The sequence below is a fragment of the Crocodylus siamensis genome, chromosome 10 (genome assembly GCF_052110815.1).
Source record: "Crocodylus siamensis isolate JL-2025a chromosome 10, ASM5211081v1, whole genome shotgun sequence".
Taxonomy (NCBI): domain Eukaryota; kingdom Metazoa; phylum Chordata; order Crocodylia; family Crocodylidae; genus Crocodylus; species Crocodylus siamensis.
The window spans coordinates 31,233,699-31,253,483 of record NC_143404.1 but is presented as its reverse complement, the minus strand read 5'-3'; the positions used below and the strand labels follow the sequence as shown (position 1 = coordinate 31,253,483).

The 19,785-nt window shown below is 43.6% G+C and overlaps 1 protein-coding gene across 5 annotated transcripts in view; it reads right to left on the bottom strand.

The window, feature by feature from the left end:
- The window catches only part of KCNIP1 (potassium voltage-gated channel interacting protein 1), a 620,696-nt gene that overhangs the window by 43,261 nt on the left and 557,650 nt on the right, over nt 1-19,785 (bottom strand). Inside the window, exon 2 of one of the 5 annotated variants that reach the window (XM_090065223.1) lies at nt 11,046-11,078. The exons of the other annotated variants lie outside the window; for them this stretch is intronic. Within the exon in view, the coding sequence (XP_089921349.1) occupies nt 11,046-11,078 (33 nt within the window). The remainder of the gene's footprint in view (nt 1-11,045; nt 11,079-19,785) is intronic. 5 annotated transcript variants of the gene reach the window in all.

Here is a 19,785-nt window from a genome sequence, read left to right as displayed (position 1 = left end):
TTAACTCATCTGATTTGCTGTCCATTATCCCATTTCAACATATTCATTTCCAGCTTCACAGCTTTTCAAGTATGACTTGTATGTAAATATTCAGAATATGTATTACTTGAATATATAAGGGTAAATTTTTGTTAGAGCAAATCTCACTTTACTATGATATCTGAACATAAAATGTTTGAGGGTTTCATTTCAATATTTATTTTAGAATTTACTGGAGAATAAAGTTAGGCAGTCTTAATAATAAATGGGAAGACTGTTTTTTTAAAGAAAGGTACAGAAATACAATTGCTTTTTTCCAGTCCTCTAGTCTGTCACTGGTTCTACAGGACTTTTAAATAAAGAATTGCAAGCTATTTAATAAATTCATTAGCTAATTTTATGTTGTTAGCCCATGCATATCAAAATCTTGCTGATTTACTCCAATTTTGACTTGCCAATTTATTCCAGTGTTTCCATCTATTACCATGCCTTCCTTTATAACTGCAGAAATACTGACATAGTTTTACTTTCTTCCTAATTGCCCCTATGCCTTTTTTATTTTTCTCATTAAAAGAAAGTTTTAATGAGCAGGTACTTCAACCATTTCAAGTGCATCATTGGCTTCATCCCACTCCTTATTATTAATGATCCTACTTTCTCTCAATATCATTGTAAAGACTTTTTTTCCCCCCTCCTTAATCCATTTGGTTAGCATTAACTCAGTGTACTTTCTAAAAAACAAAATGTTTTCTATTTAACTATTAATTGGCTCTCCATCAATTAACTGTCTGGTTCCTTCTAACTTCATCGTATTTCAGAACAGCTTCTTATGTCCTTACAACAGTTCAAGAAATTGCTCATGAAGCTAGAATAGCAACTTTTTGTTTTGTTTGTACTTTGCTGCAATTCAATTTTTGTATTTAACGTGCTCCAACAATCTTGCATATCCATGTCTACACTGATATTCAGAAAAAAAGAAATGAGAAGCAGAAGGGCTAGAAGTCAGGAACAAAGATTTGCAGGACTGCTAATAGCAATCTTCCTGTGCTCAGAGCCTTCATACCCAGATAGTTTTAAAACACCCTACATAAAGAAACAGGCTAGGAGGTGAGCAGGGGCAGAGCTCCCCTCAAACCTGGAGGTTTAGCAGAGTTCCCAAGCGTGGGCTGGACTGCTGCCAGGAGTCCAGTGCTTGATGTGTATGTTGTTGGCAACCTTAAGCTTCACTTTAACTATCACACTAGTAAATGAGTTAATTCATTCAATTAACTGCCTTTGAATGTTGTCTTGTTGTCTAAAATTGGCAGTATGAGCCAATTTTATGTCAAGCCAAAGCTCTTTCTCACATCTTTCCTGCCTAGTTTAAAGTCTGCCTAACATACCTTGACACACAGGTGATGAACAAAGAGGCATGGGGGAGCACATGCCCCCAAGACTGGCCATCACAGAAGCTGCTGCCGGCTTCTGTGGGGGTTGCCACTCGCACCCCTCCCCCTTGCTGCAGATGTGGCTGGCGGCATCTGTGGGCAGTCCCTGCTTGCTGCTCACTGCTGCCAACACTGATGCTGGCGGCTGTGGGTGGTCCCTGCCACTATGGTGACCCACAGTCTCGGGAGGCACCAGTTGTTCATGCCCTGACAGTTTTTATCTTGAAGACTGGTTCCTCTCTTGCCTAAGTGAAGATGCATGAAATTGGGTGAGCAATTCACAATTTAATGAAATCTTCCTTACAGCTAGTTTGCAAGTTGTCCCTCAACAGATAATCTTAAAGAGATATCTAAAATGGAGAAGTTCCAGTGACCAGGAGACTAGTCTAGAGAAAGCATGGGGAGCATTGCTCTGCTGCTCCCTCCATTCCCATAGACCCACAGACTGGAAGGAAAAGGAAGGGAAGAGAGGCAGCAGTTGGGCAGTGATCCCCAGACATCCTCCTCCCAGCCAGGGACATCCTGGTCTGGGGAAGGTACAGGGACCTTTCCTCACTGCTTTACTCCATCTGGGCACCAGGAAGAGTAGAGCAGCTCCTGCACCCCATGCCTTCCCCAGACCAGGATCACCCAGATCTGGGGAAGGCACATGGAACAAGGGCAGCTGCAGGCTGGATCACTTCTACTTCCTTTTCCCACCAAGATTTCTAGTGCTGGAAACAAATGCTTGTTCCTACTTCAAGAATGACTGTCCCACTTCTGCTTAGGAATTAATCATACCAGGTTTTTCTCTTGGATATATAACTTTCTGGATCCTGGCAACCTGAAAGGCCACATTTCTCCTCATCCTATGCTGTAGTAGGTAAAATTATTAAAGGTGCTCAAGCTACGAGCAACCTGGTTAAAAGAGAAGGGTCAAATTAGTTTTCCTTTTAATGTCAAGGAGCCAGAGATTGCTTATCTCTAGATCATGTTGCTGAGCTTATCAACTACATTTCTGAGAGTTCGGAATGGTTTGGAACATGTTGGGCAAGTTGGAGCTGGTGGATGAGGTTGGAGAGATTTTTTTTTACTTAATCTCAGCCCAGATGATAATTTTTATTACTTATTTTGTGAGAAAATATTCTGTCTCTGTGCTTAACACATCCAATAGAGGCATTTTGCAAATCAAAGAGTGACCTCACTTTATAGCAACCTTAAACTTTTTGCATGAACATGAGTGTTTTATGGATTACTACCAGAAAGAAAATACTGCATTCTATTGCTTTTGTTATTTGGAGCTACTGCATTCTCATTAAAGTAGCTCAATATTTCAACTAAACGCATATGCTATTCAACAGGGTTGGTTTTCTCTGAGATCATGTACAATTCCTTATATTTATTGTAATACTTTTGTTACTTTTGAGTACTTCTGTATCTCAAGTCCCTTGAAAATGAATCTCTGAAAGTGGGGTTCATTATTTTAAACTGCATCAAATGGGATTTTTGTGTCTGTGAACCTCCTCTAGCAGAGCAGAGCAATTTCATCTTTTGCATGTAAATGCCAAAGTAACTTCAAGTTGTCAGCCTCATGTACAGCTGTACACTGACAAAATACAGCAGTTCATCATTGCAGAAAAGAGAGAGTTTTCCAAGTGCTCATCAGTTTTACTATTTATACTTGAGACCTGCAAGAACAACCCAATCCTATTCCTACTGAAGTTAAGGGCAAAAATTCTATTAATTTAAAATATTTCATCTCCCCTGCCCTGTACCTGCAGTGCTTTCAGTTCCACTGGAATTTAGGGTTCATGTTAGCAAGGACACAATTCTTTGCTACCTTTTTTTTAAAGACATAATGCAGTATAATACACATCAGACACATGCTGCATATTCCCAGGCTAAACAACAGTTACCAGGATGTGCAGTATCTGGCACACAGAATTATTACATTCAGTAATTTACTACCACCATAACTAGGGGTGCAGGGAATATTTCAGCATGAAATAGGGTAATGGCTAGGATTAAAGACCTTCTGGGATTAAATATTTAAAGCCCCTCTGTTTATGTAATTGAAAACTAATAATAGATACTAAATTAATGCTCTGGATAAAAACATCCAGAACAGACAGACCTGTCAACTTCCTCCAGCCAAAAATCAATACACATGCAGCATATGCAGCAGAATTCAGACAAATCCCATATGCAATCCCAATAGTATATTTATGAAAAAATCTAATATTATTTATTTAAATACTTTTTCCTCAAATGTGAGATCTTGCAAATTACACACATTAGTCTCAAATAAATGTAACTGCCCACAACAGACAACACAAAGTGCTCCTGTTTTTCTTGCTATAAGCATCCAAATCAAATGACAGAGGTTGCCTCTGATCAAGCAAAACCTTCAACAAAGCTATTTTGTGCAAGCCAAGGTCACTAAACCTTTGCAAAGCCCCAGATGGATCTACCACTGCTGACAGCCTCTGCAAAAAGCTCATTTTCTGGTCTACAAAAAACACACATTTAGGGACCAACAGCAGAAGTGCTTCAGTGGTCATAATACAAAAACTAAGGGAAATCTCTCAAAGTTTCTTGGTTTTATGCTAGTTGGCCTTGCACATCAGTACAAGTACTGGGAAGTAAATGGGAGCCAGCACAATTAATGGAGCACAGATGCTGACACCTGTCCATTTCACTAAGAATGGAGGCCATTGCCTTCTGTAACAACTGAAGCTACAGAATACTTTTCAGCAGAAGACCCAGGGAGCCTGGTTTGTAGTAATGTAACATGGAAATGACAAAGGCCAGGCTGGCTGTAAACAAGCCTAAATTAGTAATACAAGGCCATGAATTCCTGGGAAACCACAGATAAAAAGCAGATTGAAATGTTGCTCCTGCACAGAAATCAAAGAGGTATTTAGGAGTCCAAAGGACTTTTAGAGGCATAGATTCATTCTGCTAAAAGGATTAGTTACAAGATGCATCAGTCTTCAAAGTGGTTTCATGGTAGAAATTTTAGCTGGCTTGATCTCTTCAAGTTGACTGAGGCTGGAGACTTGAGTTGTGGGGCTGAGTGTTAACTGAATACTGAAGGAACTGCAGTCCACTATATTTATGTCTTCTAGTGGTGTCATAAATATACAGTGACAGAAAGAATCTCTACAGAAGACCCTGCATTAAATCCTAAGAATATGAGCATTTGCCGCTTCCCCCATATGCTCCCTCTGAAAGCTATCTGAAAGGAACTTCAGTGAAAAAAGACTTTGAACTGGAAGTGTGATTATAGAAGCCACAGACCCAAAGCATGAGAGAGAGGGGAAGAGAATAAATATACATGGCTCCTTTGCTACCAGTAGGACATTATTTAAACAAAGACAAATTCACCCCTGGCATGACTCCCTGGACAAAATAACTAAATGCATCAAGTATCCATATAGCCATTTTGTGAGGGCACAGTATGGGACAGGCACAGAAAAGGGTTCTTACTAGGACACTGCACATGCTAACTAAATAACAAGCCTTTAATTCCAAAAGTGTCTTAACACTATACACAAATTTAAGTATTTAACCAATTGTTGATTCCTCATAGCAGGGATCTGGGTTTTCCATTTCCTGCATAAAAATGTGGATTTTCCCCTTTAAAGGAGAAAAATGTGGGAAAGTTTCCTCTTTGAAGTGGGAAACCATGGGTTTTCCCTTTTGCAAACAGCTCTCCACAGGCTGGCAGAGTTCTAGCCTACCATAAGCTGCTTGGAAAAAGGGCACAAAACCCTAAGCCCTGTCTGTGTCTGGAGAGAGGAGAAGGAGAGGGAGTGGGAGAAGGGGCAAGGGTAAGGCATGAGAATCTGAGACCAGACAGAGCTGGCTCAGACTCACTTTGACTCCTGACAGCTTTGGGGTAAGTAGGACCTGGAGGCTGGGGCAGGGGCAGCTGGTAGCTGCTTCTGGCAGAGCTGGGGGAGGGCAGGGGGCTGCAGGTTGGGAATGAGGGGTCCAACAATTTCATGGTCCCTGTGCAGCCCCTGGGTCTGATTTTGTGGGTTTTGGGGAAGGGATGGGATGAGAAGCCTGGTGACAAGCAGAGCAAGCAGGATAGAAAAGGGGAGGGAGGGGAAGAGGAGAAGGGGAAGTGGGAGGAGCTGTCAACTGCCTGCTGCCCCACATGAATCCCCAGCCTGCTGCTATCCTTGCTTTGCAACCCTTGTCCCACTGCTCCTGGGTACTCACCACCCAGATGGTTCCAAATGGTGGTGGTTGGTGCATCCAAGTGCTTGAGTGCATGGGCTGGAGGGCTCTGGGATCTGCAGTGGGCACAGGTGGTGGCAGGACCAGCCAGAGCCGTAATGCGGCCACAGGTGTTAGGGGCAGCCCCGCTCCACTGGCATGTGTTATGCTGTACCCACTGCCACCATCTGGAACCATTTGGCAGTAAGCACCCTGGAGCAGTGGAGCAAGGGTAGTGGGTGGGGTCTTTAGTGGGTCAGGGACCTGTGGGGGGACAGTGGGCAGATGGCAGTGGTCCCCACTCAGTGTAAGCTAAAAAGCAGCTGGGACAGACCTGACCTGGCCCCATGGGTGGCCCTTGCTGCATCCCCAGCCTGCCTCCCCTCTTCTCTCCCCTGGGAAGGTACACAGAGGACACTGTACGTAGTCTGCATTAAAGTAGAAGAGGGTGCTTTATTGGTGATGGGTATGGTGGTTGGTGGAGGGGCTCTGTGGTTCAGGAGAGAAGCAGGGAGGGAGTCTATTGCTGTGGAGGGAGGTGGGCATGGATTCTGTGTTTGTGGAGGGGAATAAAGCAATTTTGAGAAAACTGTCTGTAGTGAGTGTGGTGAGGGAGCGTATGGTGTGGCTGGGGTACATGGCCAGCCAGCCTAGGGGCCTACCATGGGGAGTGCAGGAGCAGGTGGCCTGCCAGTGCCTCTTGCATTGGGTGCTTTGGCCCCCACTGTTGTGTGTGTGGTGCGCTGGGGGCCTCCATTGGGGGAGAGGAGGAAGGGGAGGGGAAGTACTGCTGTTGCTGCCACTCCAGCTGGTGTTCCCAAAAGGCTTTCTCCACCCACTGAGCCTCCTCTGCCCATGCCTCATGGAATAGCTTCCCTAGGCCTCACAGATGTTATGCAGCATGCAGGCTGCAATTATGACCCAAGGGATGTTGGCCTCTGCAAACCTGAGATGCGTGGTGAGGGTGCACAATCATCCCTTCAGGTGGCCAAAGGCACACTCTACTAGCATCTGTTGAAATGTGCCTGGCAGGGGTCCAGCTGGCTGGTATAGGCCCACATGAGCCAGGAAAGTAGCAGGTAGGTGGAGTCCCTGATGATAAAGGGTGGTGGCCAGCTGGAGGTCAGGTAACCCTGTCATGAAGCGGCCACTCTCCACCAGGGGTGGAAGGGAAGAGTTCGAGAACACATAAGCATCATGGATGCTGCCCACCCAGCCAGCACTTATGTTGGTGAAGGCATTGCGGTGGTCAACAATGGCCTGCAACCTGATGGAGTGAATAGTAGTAGGTGGTTGCCATGGAGCAGGTAGTTGATGGGGATGTGGGTCCTGTCTAGGACTCTGATGCACTGGCGGAAACCCAGGGTGTGGAACCCTGCCACCACCTTCAGGGGCTTGTGCACACCCACAGCATGGTATGCCCCAGCATGTCCTGGAAGGCACTGCAGACCTTCAGGATGGCCTCCTCAGTTGTCACCTTGTCCACACTGTAGAGGTGGCAAACACAGCACAGGCTGGCAGGTGTGGCCATCTTGAGCAGGGTAATTGCCAGCCAGGTCTCCTCAGAGAAAGGCAGCTGCATGGTGGTGGCCTGCCACCCCAGGTGTGGGCACAGCTGATTGAAGAGCTCCTGGAAAGTGGTCTGGGCCATCTGAAGGAACTCCAGCCACTGCTCATCATCTGAGGTGCTCTGGACAACGTGCAGCCACCACACCTGGCTGACCAGGTGGACCTACAGGTGGTGGGGCTGGAGCTCCAGAAGCTTATGGACGACACCGGTGGCAGCATCCATGTGTGCATCACTGGCATCCCTGCTGGGGTTTGGGTGGCATCCTGAGAGCTGGTCGGAAGCAGGGCGGTAGCAGGGGGCCTTTGATACCACGATCTATCTGGCTACGTGGCTGCACAGCATGGGGGAGCAGGCAAGGCCAAGACTGACCTGGGCCAGGTTATGATCATTGTTGTGGTGAAGCACAGTGAGCAGAGTGGCAAGCAGGGTGGCAAGCGTGAGCCTGGGGCACAGCTCATTGCTCCTGGGTCCTGAGGGTAGAGCAGCCATCATGCAGTGGGCACAGGCTCTGGCGACAGTGTTACAGAGGGCTGTGTCAGCATGCTGTAAACTGATTTGAGCCAGAAACACAGGTAGGCAGGGAGCACCACTCAGGGGTGGCTTTCAAAGAGGGTCACTGGCCCCAGGCAGATGTGGCCAGAACCTCCAGCTCCCCTGGATGCTGCAGGGGTTGGCACAAGGGCCAGAGGAGGCTGGCAGCAGGCTAGTGACATAAGGAGAAAATCTGTTCCCAAGTGGCTACACATGTAAATACTTGCCCAGGGCAGGTTTACTGAGCAGTAAACCTATATGGCACTAATTGCACATGTAGACGCACCCAGAATAGGCTATATTTTTTTGAAACACTGGACCAGGGCTGGCTGAATGAATTTACTCTGAGAAAACTAAATTGTAATATGAGCGATTATTTTTTAAGGTTATGTTTGTAGCAAGTTTATAAAAGCTTAGTAGATATTATATTGTAGACATGATACAGATAGTGATAAGCTGATCAATAGATGTGATTAGACTAGTCTTTTGGACAGTATAATGATCAATTGGTCATTGCCCCATTTATTATCATCATATAGAACTATACATAAAGTAAGTCTCTTGATAATATTGAATATTATGGGTATATTTCCTGCAAGGTAGATGGATTTTATCCTTGAGGGGTGGGGAAAGAATGGAAGTCTTGAGCTTGGTAAGATTCTTATACCTTTTCATGACTGGGTTACAACAGAAGGCTTCCTCTTACTTACACAGTCTATGTTCCAAGGATAACAATTTCAGCACTAGACAAAGTAGCTTTGCAGTTGTTTACAATATTTATCTTATATAAAAAACATTTTTCTTGTAACAAAAATTAAAGCTATAAAATATAGCTACACTGCCCACCATTAATTGTAAACCTGACAAATATTAGATAGAAAGGATAACTTTATAACAACAGCAAAACAAAAGATTTTAAATTATAGGTGAGAATTACCAGAGTGCATCCTACTTTTATTAAAAAAGGTTTCGTTATAATTTGGGAAGAAAGACTTCAAGAAAAAAAATAACTCTAGTATATATCTGGCTTGAAATTAATACCAAGATAGGAATCTTGCTAGTATTTCTAGATCTGAATTCTATTTGGAAACAAAGATATATTTTATCTCTTGGAAAAAATCAGTTTATGCACGTTTCAAAGAAAATAATTTAGAACTTGAGCCTATTCATTGGGCAATGTGGTTCTGTCCATAAATTACTAGACAGGGAACCAGGCGTTTTATTTCCACCTTTACCAACCACCTGAGTATATAATCTTGGTCAGCTTATTTCAGTTTATTCCCCCTCCCACTTCCCAGTAAAATGAAGATAGTTATACCTTCCTCTGTAAAGAACCCTCAGATTAAGCGCCCCATATACTACCATTCATACTGGCCACCAAACTTTATTAATGCCTCATTGAAATTAAGGCTTTTAACAGAATCTTAACAGTAGTCAGCCCACTATTAAGTATCTGCAAAGGGAGAAGTTGGCATTAGGTTTTGAAAGATTTGATTCTTCAGACAGTTATAATTAAGTGTGCTTGAGGATTAGATCATGGCAACACTGTGGTTTTGCTCTCAGTAAAGTCAACAGACCACAGTATTTTCCAGGCTGAGAAGGTTTAAAGGCAAGTTGGAATGATATGTCCATGTATCTACACAGCCTAGAAAAATAAAGTTGAATTTCAACCTTGCAAACAATATTTTTAAAAAGTATACTGAGTACTTATTGAAATACCAAACTCTTAAACACATTTACTTAAAGCTGAACTGTATTTTAATACATAATAAATAAATTAATAGTATTATTGCCTGGTTGGCGAGATCAATTTTCATATCGCAGATACTATTTCTTTTTTATTTCTATGTTGGACATAACATCCTCCCATACCCATCCATTTTTCTAGAATCATTAAAGATCATTTTAGTTCTATTTCCCCACTAAATCAGAAATATTTTATTTAATTATACATAGAGTTTAGCTCAGCAAGGCTATGATGCCTGTAAGACCCTTGATTAAAACCAGCTGCAGGGAATGGGGGTGGGTCTACATTGTTGCTGTAGCGATGCACTATGGCAACATAACATCAGCGGGCACAAACCCTGACGTTGATGCAACATCACTGCACTGATGAGCTACCTTGTTAAAGTGTGTCACTGTGGGAACATAGCTGCTAAAAATAACTGTGCCACCAGGATGGCACAGTAATGGGCATGTCTACACATGATGCTACATTGCCATAGCAATGCACTACAGTGACATAGTACCCGCGGGTATCTACACATGACCAGCAGCTACTCTGCTGTAGTGGTGCACTCCTCCATTATAGCACAGTGAAGTAGCTGCTAAAAATACCCATGCGCCACATGTACAGCACAGTATGGGCAGTTACTGTGCCATGCTCTAGTAGTTCCAGAAAGAAGCACTAAAGCACAGAGCAGTAACACTGTTGCCATAGGGCAATGTGTAGATGCACTCAGTATGTATTAAAATATGCAGTGGCATCAATCATACAAATATGGACAGTTTTGGGATGGCTTGGCTAGGACCAGCAATGGTCCATGCAAATTCTTATTTTAATTTTAAATAATTACATTTTCTTTTTCTACATTTCACGTTTTATATGTAGGAGAATAATTCAAATATGTATTCTCAAGCCAGGTCAATGTGTGCGCTCCCGTTGACCCAGAATAGGCCTCGGATCAGGACTTTGGGCACTCCTCTGCCTTCCATATATATTCTTATCTCTCTGTTATATGAATTAAGTGGAACACAGGGTTATATTTTCCAAGATTTCTTTTTCTTTGTTTGAAATATAATATATGGAAAATTATTGCCTTTTGTGGTTGCTTTGCTGGCAAAGGGTTGCTGAATATGCTTTTCCAGATCAGGAGCAACCTTCTGATGTTTTCACAGAACACTCCAAACTGGAAATAAGGCTGGATAAAAGGAGTTAAAGAACTGATATACTCTGAACAAATCTGGAGGGTTTCCAGTCATACTAAACTAAACTTCATGCAGCAAGTAAATGAACTCATATACTCCAGCAAACTCTGCAGAGCCCATTTTTGTATTAAACCATTGCCTCCAGAAAGCATACAGAAAGACTGCAAAATTGGGACTACACACATTTCAAACAGGGCACTGCTAGCATAGACATATGATGCTCACTCCTTCTCCAATTTCAGAAATTACCCTGGGAGCTTGGTAATTTTCAACCACTTTTTGACTTATTGGCTACAAACATGGAAAAGGGATCAAAGCTAGTCAATTTGTACATTTCCTTGCTTAGGAAACCTCTTCCTTTTAAAGACAGGTGACTAAGACAGTCAAATTGGTTTAAATTTTACCTCTCTGATACAGGTAATACCATCGGGCGGTGTCTAGGAAAAAGTAAGAAAAAATGTAACAAAAGAAAATTAAAATCAGATATGCTTTTGTCTCAAATTTTTTTTTTTTAAAGTGAAGCTGCATGGGACCTGCAAAGTGATTAGGGCTCCCATTTACCAAGAGACGGTATGATGGTTTCCAGCAGTTGTTTAGATGCTGTGGTTTTTACTGCACTGCCTTTCTCTCTTACCCAGAAGGACAGTGAAGGAAGTCAGAGCTCCCTCTTTCCTATGTGATACAAGATGATAGTGAAACACAGGACACTGCAGGATGGAGAACATGCAGTCAGGCATGCAGCCATGCTCTATGGGAGAAATGAATGAGGGGTGGATGCATCATGACACTATGGAGCAGTGATTTCAGCAGCTCTGACACTGAGCACCCCTCAAGCGATTTTATAAGTTTGGACAGAGGGTCTCCTCCTTCCTGCAGTGGTGACCCTTCTTCTCTTTCCTTTTCCAGGTCAGAATACTTCTGTGTCTAGAAATGAAAAAATGATTAGTGGAGATGGAGTAAACCTCAGGCACCTGGAGACATCAAGTGTTGGGAAAGCTGATGCTTGCAATAGAGCAAGATGCTGCAGTTTCTGTGCATCTTGGGGAAAAAAAGAGTCATTAGTACATGAAGTTAAAGCAAACAGTATTAGGATTCTTGTTGTTGAGGTTTAAAAAACAAATAATAAAGCAGTTTGTTTCCTATTTTGAGCTGGATCCTATTCTACCTATTAAGTGCCGGACTTAGACGCCTAAGTGTGACACTGTTCCACCCTGCTCAAATTCTTGAAAAAAACGAATTAATACCAAAGGCAGGTGGGTACTCCTCCTCTTGCTTACTGCTATTTGTCATTTAGCTTAAGGCTGAGATGACAGCATGTTAGAAACATAGATGCATTAATGGATTTTCAGGGATCCAAGTAGAGGGGAATATAATCACATGTAGGCACTGAATAGGTGGACTAGGATCTGGCCCACTCTATCCACCTTTCTAACTTCAGACGTTTGAATGCTACAGTTTGATCTGCAATCATCTGTGAAGAGTTGTCTGGAACTCTAGAGCATTTGTCAGTATAACAGTGCCCACAAGTTTCCTGGCCTTCTCTCCAGACTGTTCAGCTCCTGTCTTTGCGTCAGTCCAGGTTCATCCGTTTTCCTAGTTTTTAACTTTATACTACAAAATACTCAAAATTGCATTAAAAAAACCTTTCAACATCCCACATCCTCTAGTACCTAACACCTGATCTCTTCCTTGCTGATGTCTGGAAACCACTAGGGAAATTACCTCTGCATTATTTATTCACATAAACAAGAGCAACTTGCTCAGCTGCTGCTGCTCCATTCATGGCATCATAAACTACATATCTGAAACAGACAGAGATACTTTTACTAGTCTGAGACACCAACCTATACTTTCATCTCTATAAAGCCAGGCCTGCAGATCAGTGTTACAGGAAACCCTCACTATTCATGGATTTGGCATTAGTGGTTTCGAATATTTGCAGTGCAGCATGATGACACTTTGTTATGGCGCCAGCAGAGCGTGTGGGATCTCCACACTTGCCAGTGCTGAGCTCCTGCCACTGCCGCCTGGATCCTGTTGCTGGGCTCCTGCTGCTGCCAGTGCAGCCATGCCCCCTCCAGCTATAGGGGGCATGCGCCATTTATGAACGCAGACAACGTTCATGAATGCAGTACAGCATTTTACACCTCTGGTGCTCGGGACTGCATGGAGGCTGTTAGGAAGGCCAAGGCAGAGGTGGAGCTAGGACTAGTGACCAGAATTAGGGATAATAAAAAGTCCTTTTTCAAATACATAGGAAGTAAGAAGATGGCACCGAGTAACATGGGGCCCCGACAGGATAGGCTTGGCAATCTCCTGATTGAGGCGAATAAAAAAGCTGACTTCTTTAATGAATTCTTTGCCTCCATATTTCTGAACAGGGATCAGGCCATCTCCCCCACTAGAACTGTGGATGGACCCAGTGGAGCAACTGCCTTGCCTAGGGTCAGGGATGACCTAGTTAGGGAACTTTTGGAGGGGCTGGACAAGTTTAAATCAGTAGGTCCAGATGCTCTTCACCCAAGGGTACTGAGGGAATTGGCGGGGGTCATAGCAGGGCCCCGGCACAGCTCTATGAGTGCTCATGGGGCACTGGTCAGGTACCAGAGGATTGGAAAAGGGCCAATGTGGTCCTCATTTACAAGAAGGGGGAAAGGAGGACCCCAGCAATTATAGGCCAGTCAGTCTTACCTCAGTCCTTGGGAAGGCCTTTGAGAAAATTATCAAGGAACACATCTGCAAGGGCCCAGCAGGGGATGTAATGCTCAGGGGCAACCAACATGGGTTCACTGAGGGCAGATCCTGCCTGACTAACCTGGTTTATTTTTATGATCAGGTCACAAAGTCCCTGGATGAGGGTGTTGGGGTGGATGTTATCTTCCTGGACTTTAAGAAGGCCTTTGACATGGTTTCCCACCACATTTTCTTACAAAAACTTGGTGACTGTGGCATTGATGCCTACACAGTCAGATGGGTGGCAAATTGGCTAGAATGTTGCACCCAAAGAACGATGGTGGAAGGGTTGTTTTTGACCTTCAGGGATGTGGGCAGTGGAGTCCCCCAGGGCTCGGTCCTGGGGCCTGTACTGTTCAACATCTTTATCAGTGATCTGGATGTGGGTGTGGAATGCATACTGTTCAAATTTGCTGACGACACCAAGTTGTGGGGTGAGGTGGGCACACTGGAGGGGAAGGACAGAATCTAGCTAGATCTAGACAAATTACAGGGGTGGGCGGATGAGAATAGGATGGAATTCAATACAGACAAGTGCAAGATGATGCATCTAGGGAGAAGGAACCAGGAACACACCTGTAGCCTGGGGAACACCCTTCTTGTCAACACAGTGGCAGAAAAGGATCTTGAAGTCAGGATGGACATGAGCCGCCAATGCGAGGAAGCGGTCAGTAAGGCTAACCGCACCTTGTTGTGCATCTACAGATGCATCACAAGCAGGTCCAGGGAGGTGATCCTCCCCCTCTATGTGACACTGGTCAGGCCACAGGGAGTACTGCATCCAGTTCTGGGGACCGTACTTCAAGAGGGATGTGGCTATCATTGAGAGGGTCCAGAGCAGGGCCACTCACATGGTCAAGGGGCAGGGGGGCAGGCCCTATGAAGAGAGGCTAAAGGGCCTGAATCTATTTAACCTCCACAAGAGAAGGCTGAGAGGGGATCTGGTGGCCGTTTACAAACTCACCAGGGGGGACCAGCAGGAATTGGGGGAGGCTCTGTTCCCCTGGGCACCACCCAGGTTTACTAGGAATAACGGCCACAAATTATTGGAGAGAAGGTTCAGGCTGGACATCAGGAGACATTACTTTACAGTTAGGGCTGCCAGGCTCTGGAATGGGCTCCCAAGTGAGGTAGTACTCTCTCCTACCTTGGGGGTCTTCAAGAGGAGACTGGACAGATATTTGACTAGGGTGATATGACCCCAGCACCCATTCTGGCCCGGGGGTCAGACCTAATGATCTGTTTAGGTCCCTTCTGACCCAAAGTACTATGATACTATGAGTATTTGTGGATTTCCCTATTCATGGGGATCTCTAGAATGTATCCCTCTGCGAAGGGCAAAAGTCTCCTGTATAGATAAAGAAATGTGGAAAGAAATATTCTTCTATATATGCTGTGCCTGTCTTCACTGTTTTTTGAATACCATATTTATCTGAATCTAAGACAACCCTGAATATAAGATGACCCTCCCAAAAAACTAAGTTCTATACAGTAAAATCCTTGTTATCCAGCATGCGTGGGGAATGGGGGGTGCCGGGTATCTAAAAATTCCCATTAATTGAGTCCAGCTATTTTCAGCTGGCTGCAGAGCAGTGGGGGGAGGGAAGTGGGGTGGCAGGCAGCCAGAGGTGTAGTAGCAGCAACACAGATGTTTTGGTCAGATGCGGAGTGGTGGCACTGTAGGGTGGTGGGTTTTGGCAGTGGGCGCCACACACGAGGTCTCCCCCTACCCCTCTCAAACCCCGCCCCCCCCAGCCAGCATGCCAGAAATTCCAGTTAATGAAGTATTCTGGTTAGTAAAATGTCAGATAATAGGGATTTTACTGTATATGGAACATTTGTAAATTTGTTATAATTTTCCAGATATAGAAGTTAAGTATTGGAGGGTTGTCTTGAATGTGTTTCCCTCCCACTGCTACAGTAGGGAAAATAGTGGCAGGAGGAAGAGTGGGGGTCAGGCAGTTCCCTTGCCCTCTGCCCCTCCTACTTTTGCCTTTGGAGTCTTCCTGCCCCCACTGTCTCTGCCTATTCCACCACTGTCTTATGGTCAGACACTGCTCAGGCTCTATTCCCTCCCCAAGCACATGTGAACTACATGCAATAGTAAGGGAGGAAAGAGGCAGTAGGGGAGGCAGAAGCTATAGAGAGCAAGCAGAGAGCGGGTAGAAGACTGCTATGGGTCTGACTCTGTCCATGACCCAGACCCACAGCAGCTTCCTGCTGTCCCCCACTCCACTTTTCACAATTTGAAACACAAGGAGTAAAAAAACTACTGACTCTGAAATAAACATGCTCAGAGTAATTTGCATATATGCAATTACTACAGACTTAGTTAATTCAGAATTGGTGCATTTTAACTTCTTGCATACTTCTGGGACACTCCAAAATTTACGTGCAGATGACGTGTGGGGCTGCCTGGTCTGGCTTCAACCCATGGAGGTAGAGCTACACTAATTACATGAGATGAGATGACAGAGAGGGTGACAAAGCCTCTCATTTATATAAAAGTTTGGTGCTGTTTGCCAAGAAACAGGAATCATTGGAAACAGGAAAAAAAGAAAGGCACCGCTGAACTGTGGGAATGAAGACAAAGTCAAAATATATTTGATGCAGTGGTTTACTACAACTTGAAAAAAAGAGTTGGCACTGAGGGGCACCGCAGAGTGGGTACAATGTTTTATTCAGGTTGTCTATACTAACCTGCCCTTGTGATAGACTACCAGCATTTTTGGGACTGGGGAGGGTGTCAGTGCTTGTTCTGGCCTCTCTCAGTGCTGGCCTGGTATTGGAGTATCTCCAGGACTTCATATTTGTTTTTTATGACTGAGCACATGCTGCTTCCAGCAGCAATTTTATTAAAGGCAATGAATTTAGTGGCCGGGTGGGGGGAGATATTTCTGGTATGTTAATGTAAGATGAGGGGCTGATTTCTAATATAAGATGAAGGGCTTTTCCCATGCTGATTGATGGGGGGGAAATCATCTTATATCTGAGTAAATATGGTATATAGAGGACATAATTATCTGAGACTAGGAAGCCTGCATCAAAGAGTATGAGAGGGCAGATCCTCACCTGGCATAAAAAGGCATAGTGCCACTGAAATCAATGCAGCTATAACGTGTTTAGCTATAACAACAACTGAAAACCTGTCCCTCAAATCTTAATGCCAGGATGAATTTCATGGAGAAATGGTGCTTATAATAGAATGTATTCCTTCCTGTAAAAAGCCAAGAAAGTAACCCTTGCCCCTTGCAAACAAATTCTAAGGATTTAGGATTGTGTACAATGTACTTGCATATTTATTCTTACAGTCTTGAAAACTGGATCTGATGCTGTGGCTGAGATACGTTATAAACTTTTGTACCCACTCTCCCTCTGAACCCAAGATGCCCAGTGGAGTTTCACAGGGTTTTGATCTGATATGCAGTCAGCAACATGGCAAAGTCTATGGAGTTACAACTGTGGTTGAAAGTTAAAATAGTGCTAAGATGAAAATATATTTAAATAGTCATGTCTGGACCAAAGCAACTAATAACAACAAGGTATTATTATGTTTATTATGTTTAATAGAGTCAGATATTTAATGCTAGTGTAAGGTAGCCGTTATTGATATCTACACCCCTCAAAAATAAAGTGAGACTTACTGTATAAAGAACAGTCAGAAACCAATTAAATCACACATGAGGAGGACATAGAAATATGATGTTAGCTGTGTATGTGAAGTCATCACCGAAATATTTCATTTTGTAGTAAATGTGAATCTCATTCTTGGGATAGATAATGACCTTTAACAAAGGCTGAGATAAATGGTAATGGTAGGGAGAATGGCTACATCAAATAACACCCCTAAAACCCATAGGGAGAAGAGAATTATCCAACAAATAAGGCTGCCCCACAAATGCAAAGAGCTAAACATGATGTATCAGAACCATGTTCTCAGTCCCTGTGGCTGATGGTATCAGCCTGTTTAATCAAGACCAGGATTGGGCCAAGCATCTTTACAAATTAGATCTAGTCAACACTTTTCCCAAAAAATAATTTCTTGTCAAACATGTAAGATTTAAAAGAAAAGCTCTTTTTCAGCTAGTCTTCAGAAAAATTAGAAACCATTTTTTGGACATTGCAAAGTGTTACTAAAACCAGACTATGGAAGAAAAAATGGTTTATAGTTTTCATTTAAATCTAAAACTGAATTTAAAGGAAATACAGGTACATTTTCAAACTGGATTCCTTCAATCACCTCAGTTGAAAACATCTTGAATTTTTATACATAAGCAATAAGGTCACTTGAACTTACTAAGAATGCTTAATATTAAAGTCCAGTGGCAACACAGGGAGCTGGGTTGGATGTGTGGGGTGGCAGCAAAATACAAGTTCACCCAGGGCTCCATTTTCCCTAAAACAGGCTCCGAGGAAGAGTTTATTGAAAAAATACCAACAGGCCATATCTACATAAGACATTGACTGCACAGTAGCCCGAGACTACTGTGCTATAGCATCACATGTTAGAAACCATGACATGATGCTACTACACAGTAGTTGTGGGCTACTACTCAGTCAGTGTCCCAAAAGCTGTTCGTTGGCACTACTGTGCAGTAACACAGTTTAATGCGCAGTCACTTAGTACTAGTTTATACAAGTACTAAATGCCTGCACAGTAATGACTGCTCAGTCAGCATCTCATGTAGATGTAGCCACAGAATCTGAACTGGTAGTGGTTGAGGATTATCGGTAGCATGCTGGCTATTTGTCTGCATATAATGAAAGAGATCCTAGTCAGGAACATTAAAAAGCACTCTGCTTTTATCAAGATCCTTGCTCTGTTAAGGACAGAAAGCAATAGTCAGGCTATTATAGAGTATATCCTCACATGTTTTCAGTCCACAAGGCCTTTCACTGTAACTCAGCTGAAAATGCTTTCTGGGCCATTGTAGCATAAAGGGAGACAGAGAAAAAACTTGCCAGGCATAGAAATGGTATGAGAGAGGCAGAGGTTTTTCTGTCTTTTTGTTTGTTTTTCAAGTTTTTGCAACCACATAATCCTATTTCAGCAAACTTATCCACAAAACAGATTCCCTCATAAAATTCACATTTGCAGCACTTTCTTCAAGTTCATGGCTATTCTTGTGATGAAGGCACAGGAACTGTTTCAATGACTATAATAGAAGTCTATGGTATACTGATGGGATACCATATGGCAAGCTGCTGATATTGTGCAGCTAAAGGTGAGTGGCTATTTCTGTTCCTATTGTGTAAGAGAACAATCTAACATACTCAGTATATATTATTCACAGAGGTGTAAGAACCAATTTGATTTTAGAAATAGGGCTAGAATGCCAGGGAGCAGTATTATAAATAATATATTAATTTGTCTGTCTTGTAAATTATAAACCATGATAGTATGGTTATAGACCGATTATAACAGTTCCTATGACTGTGGTCATAGTTCCTCCATACATTCATGAATACTCTACAGAATGTAGCCTTCATCTTTCATTTATTCTAGTTGTTTTTAAGGCTGGCCTTACTCATCAACTATATATCCTGGAAAATGAAAATTCTTATTGGGTATTCTTATTGCGTATTCTTATTTAGGCTACCTCTCAACTTAAAAGCAACAATGGGTGCATCTATGTGAGATGCTTAATTGCACAGTAGAGCAGTTTACCATGCAGTAAGCATGTGCTCCTACAAGTGCACATGCTTACTGCACAGTAAATTGTAATAATCATGAGTAAATTTCTTACTTGCAAATGCAAATAGCAAATTCACTTGTTATGAGTTACTGCACAGTAGCACTTGTATAAAAGCCTGACTGGGAGCAAATCTGCTCTCCATCAGCTGACCAGCAAGGGGCAAGAGATTGCTTCCTGTTCCTGGGAGTTGCTGGGGTGGGCTCTGCCACCAGAGCCTGGGCAGGGACTATGTCCCCCTGTCCCAGCAGCAGGGAGCTCCAAGTCCTCAGCTCCAAAATCATGCTTGGGGAGCAGGGGCTGCAAGATCCTAATTTTCTAGCCCCCACTTCACCATTGCAATCAGGAAGTGGGGCCCTGGAAGATCCTTCTCTCCCAGCCCAAGCCCCACAGCCACGGAGCTCAGGTTGGGAGAGAAGGACCTCCCAGCTCCCATTCTCCAATCATGGAGTGGGGACTGGGAGCTCTGTGCTGGTAGGGGCTGAGGAGGCATGGGAGGAAGAAAATGTACACAACATCCTGGCCAACAGTTGTGCTCCCCTGCTCGCCCCTGCAGAGGCACCATTTGTCATGTCTGTGGAAAAACTTGCAGAGCACAGACTGGACTCCTCAGCTACCTTAAAATTCACCAGTAATTCACACCTTGGCAGACATCATCCTTGTTTAGAGGAATAGCTGATGATGACACACATACTAAGACAACGTAAGATAAAGGCAA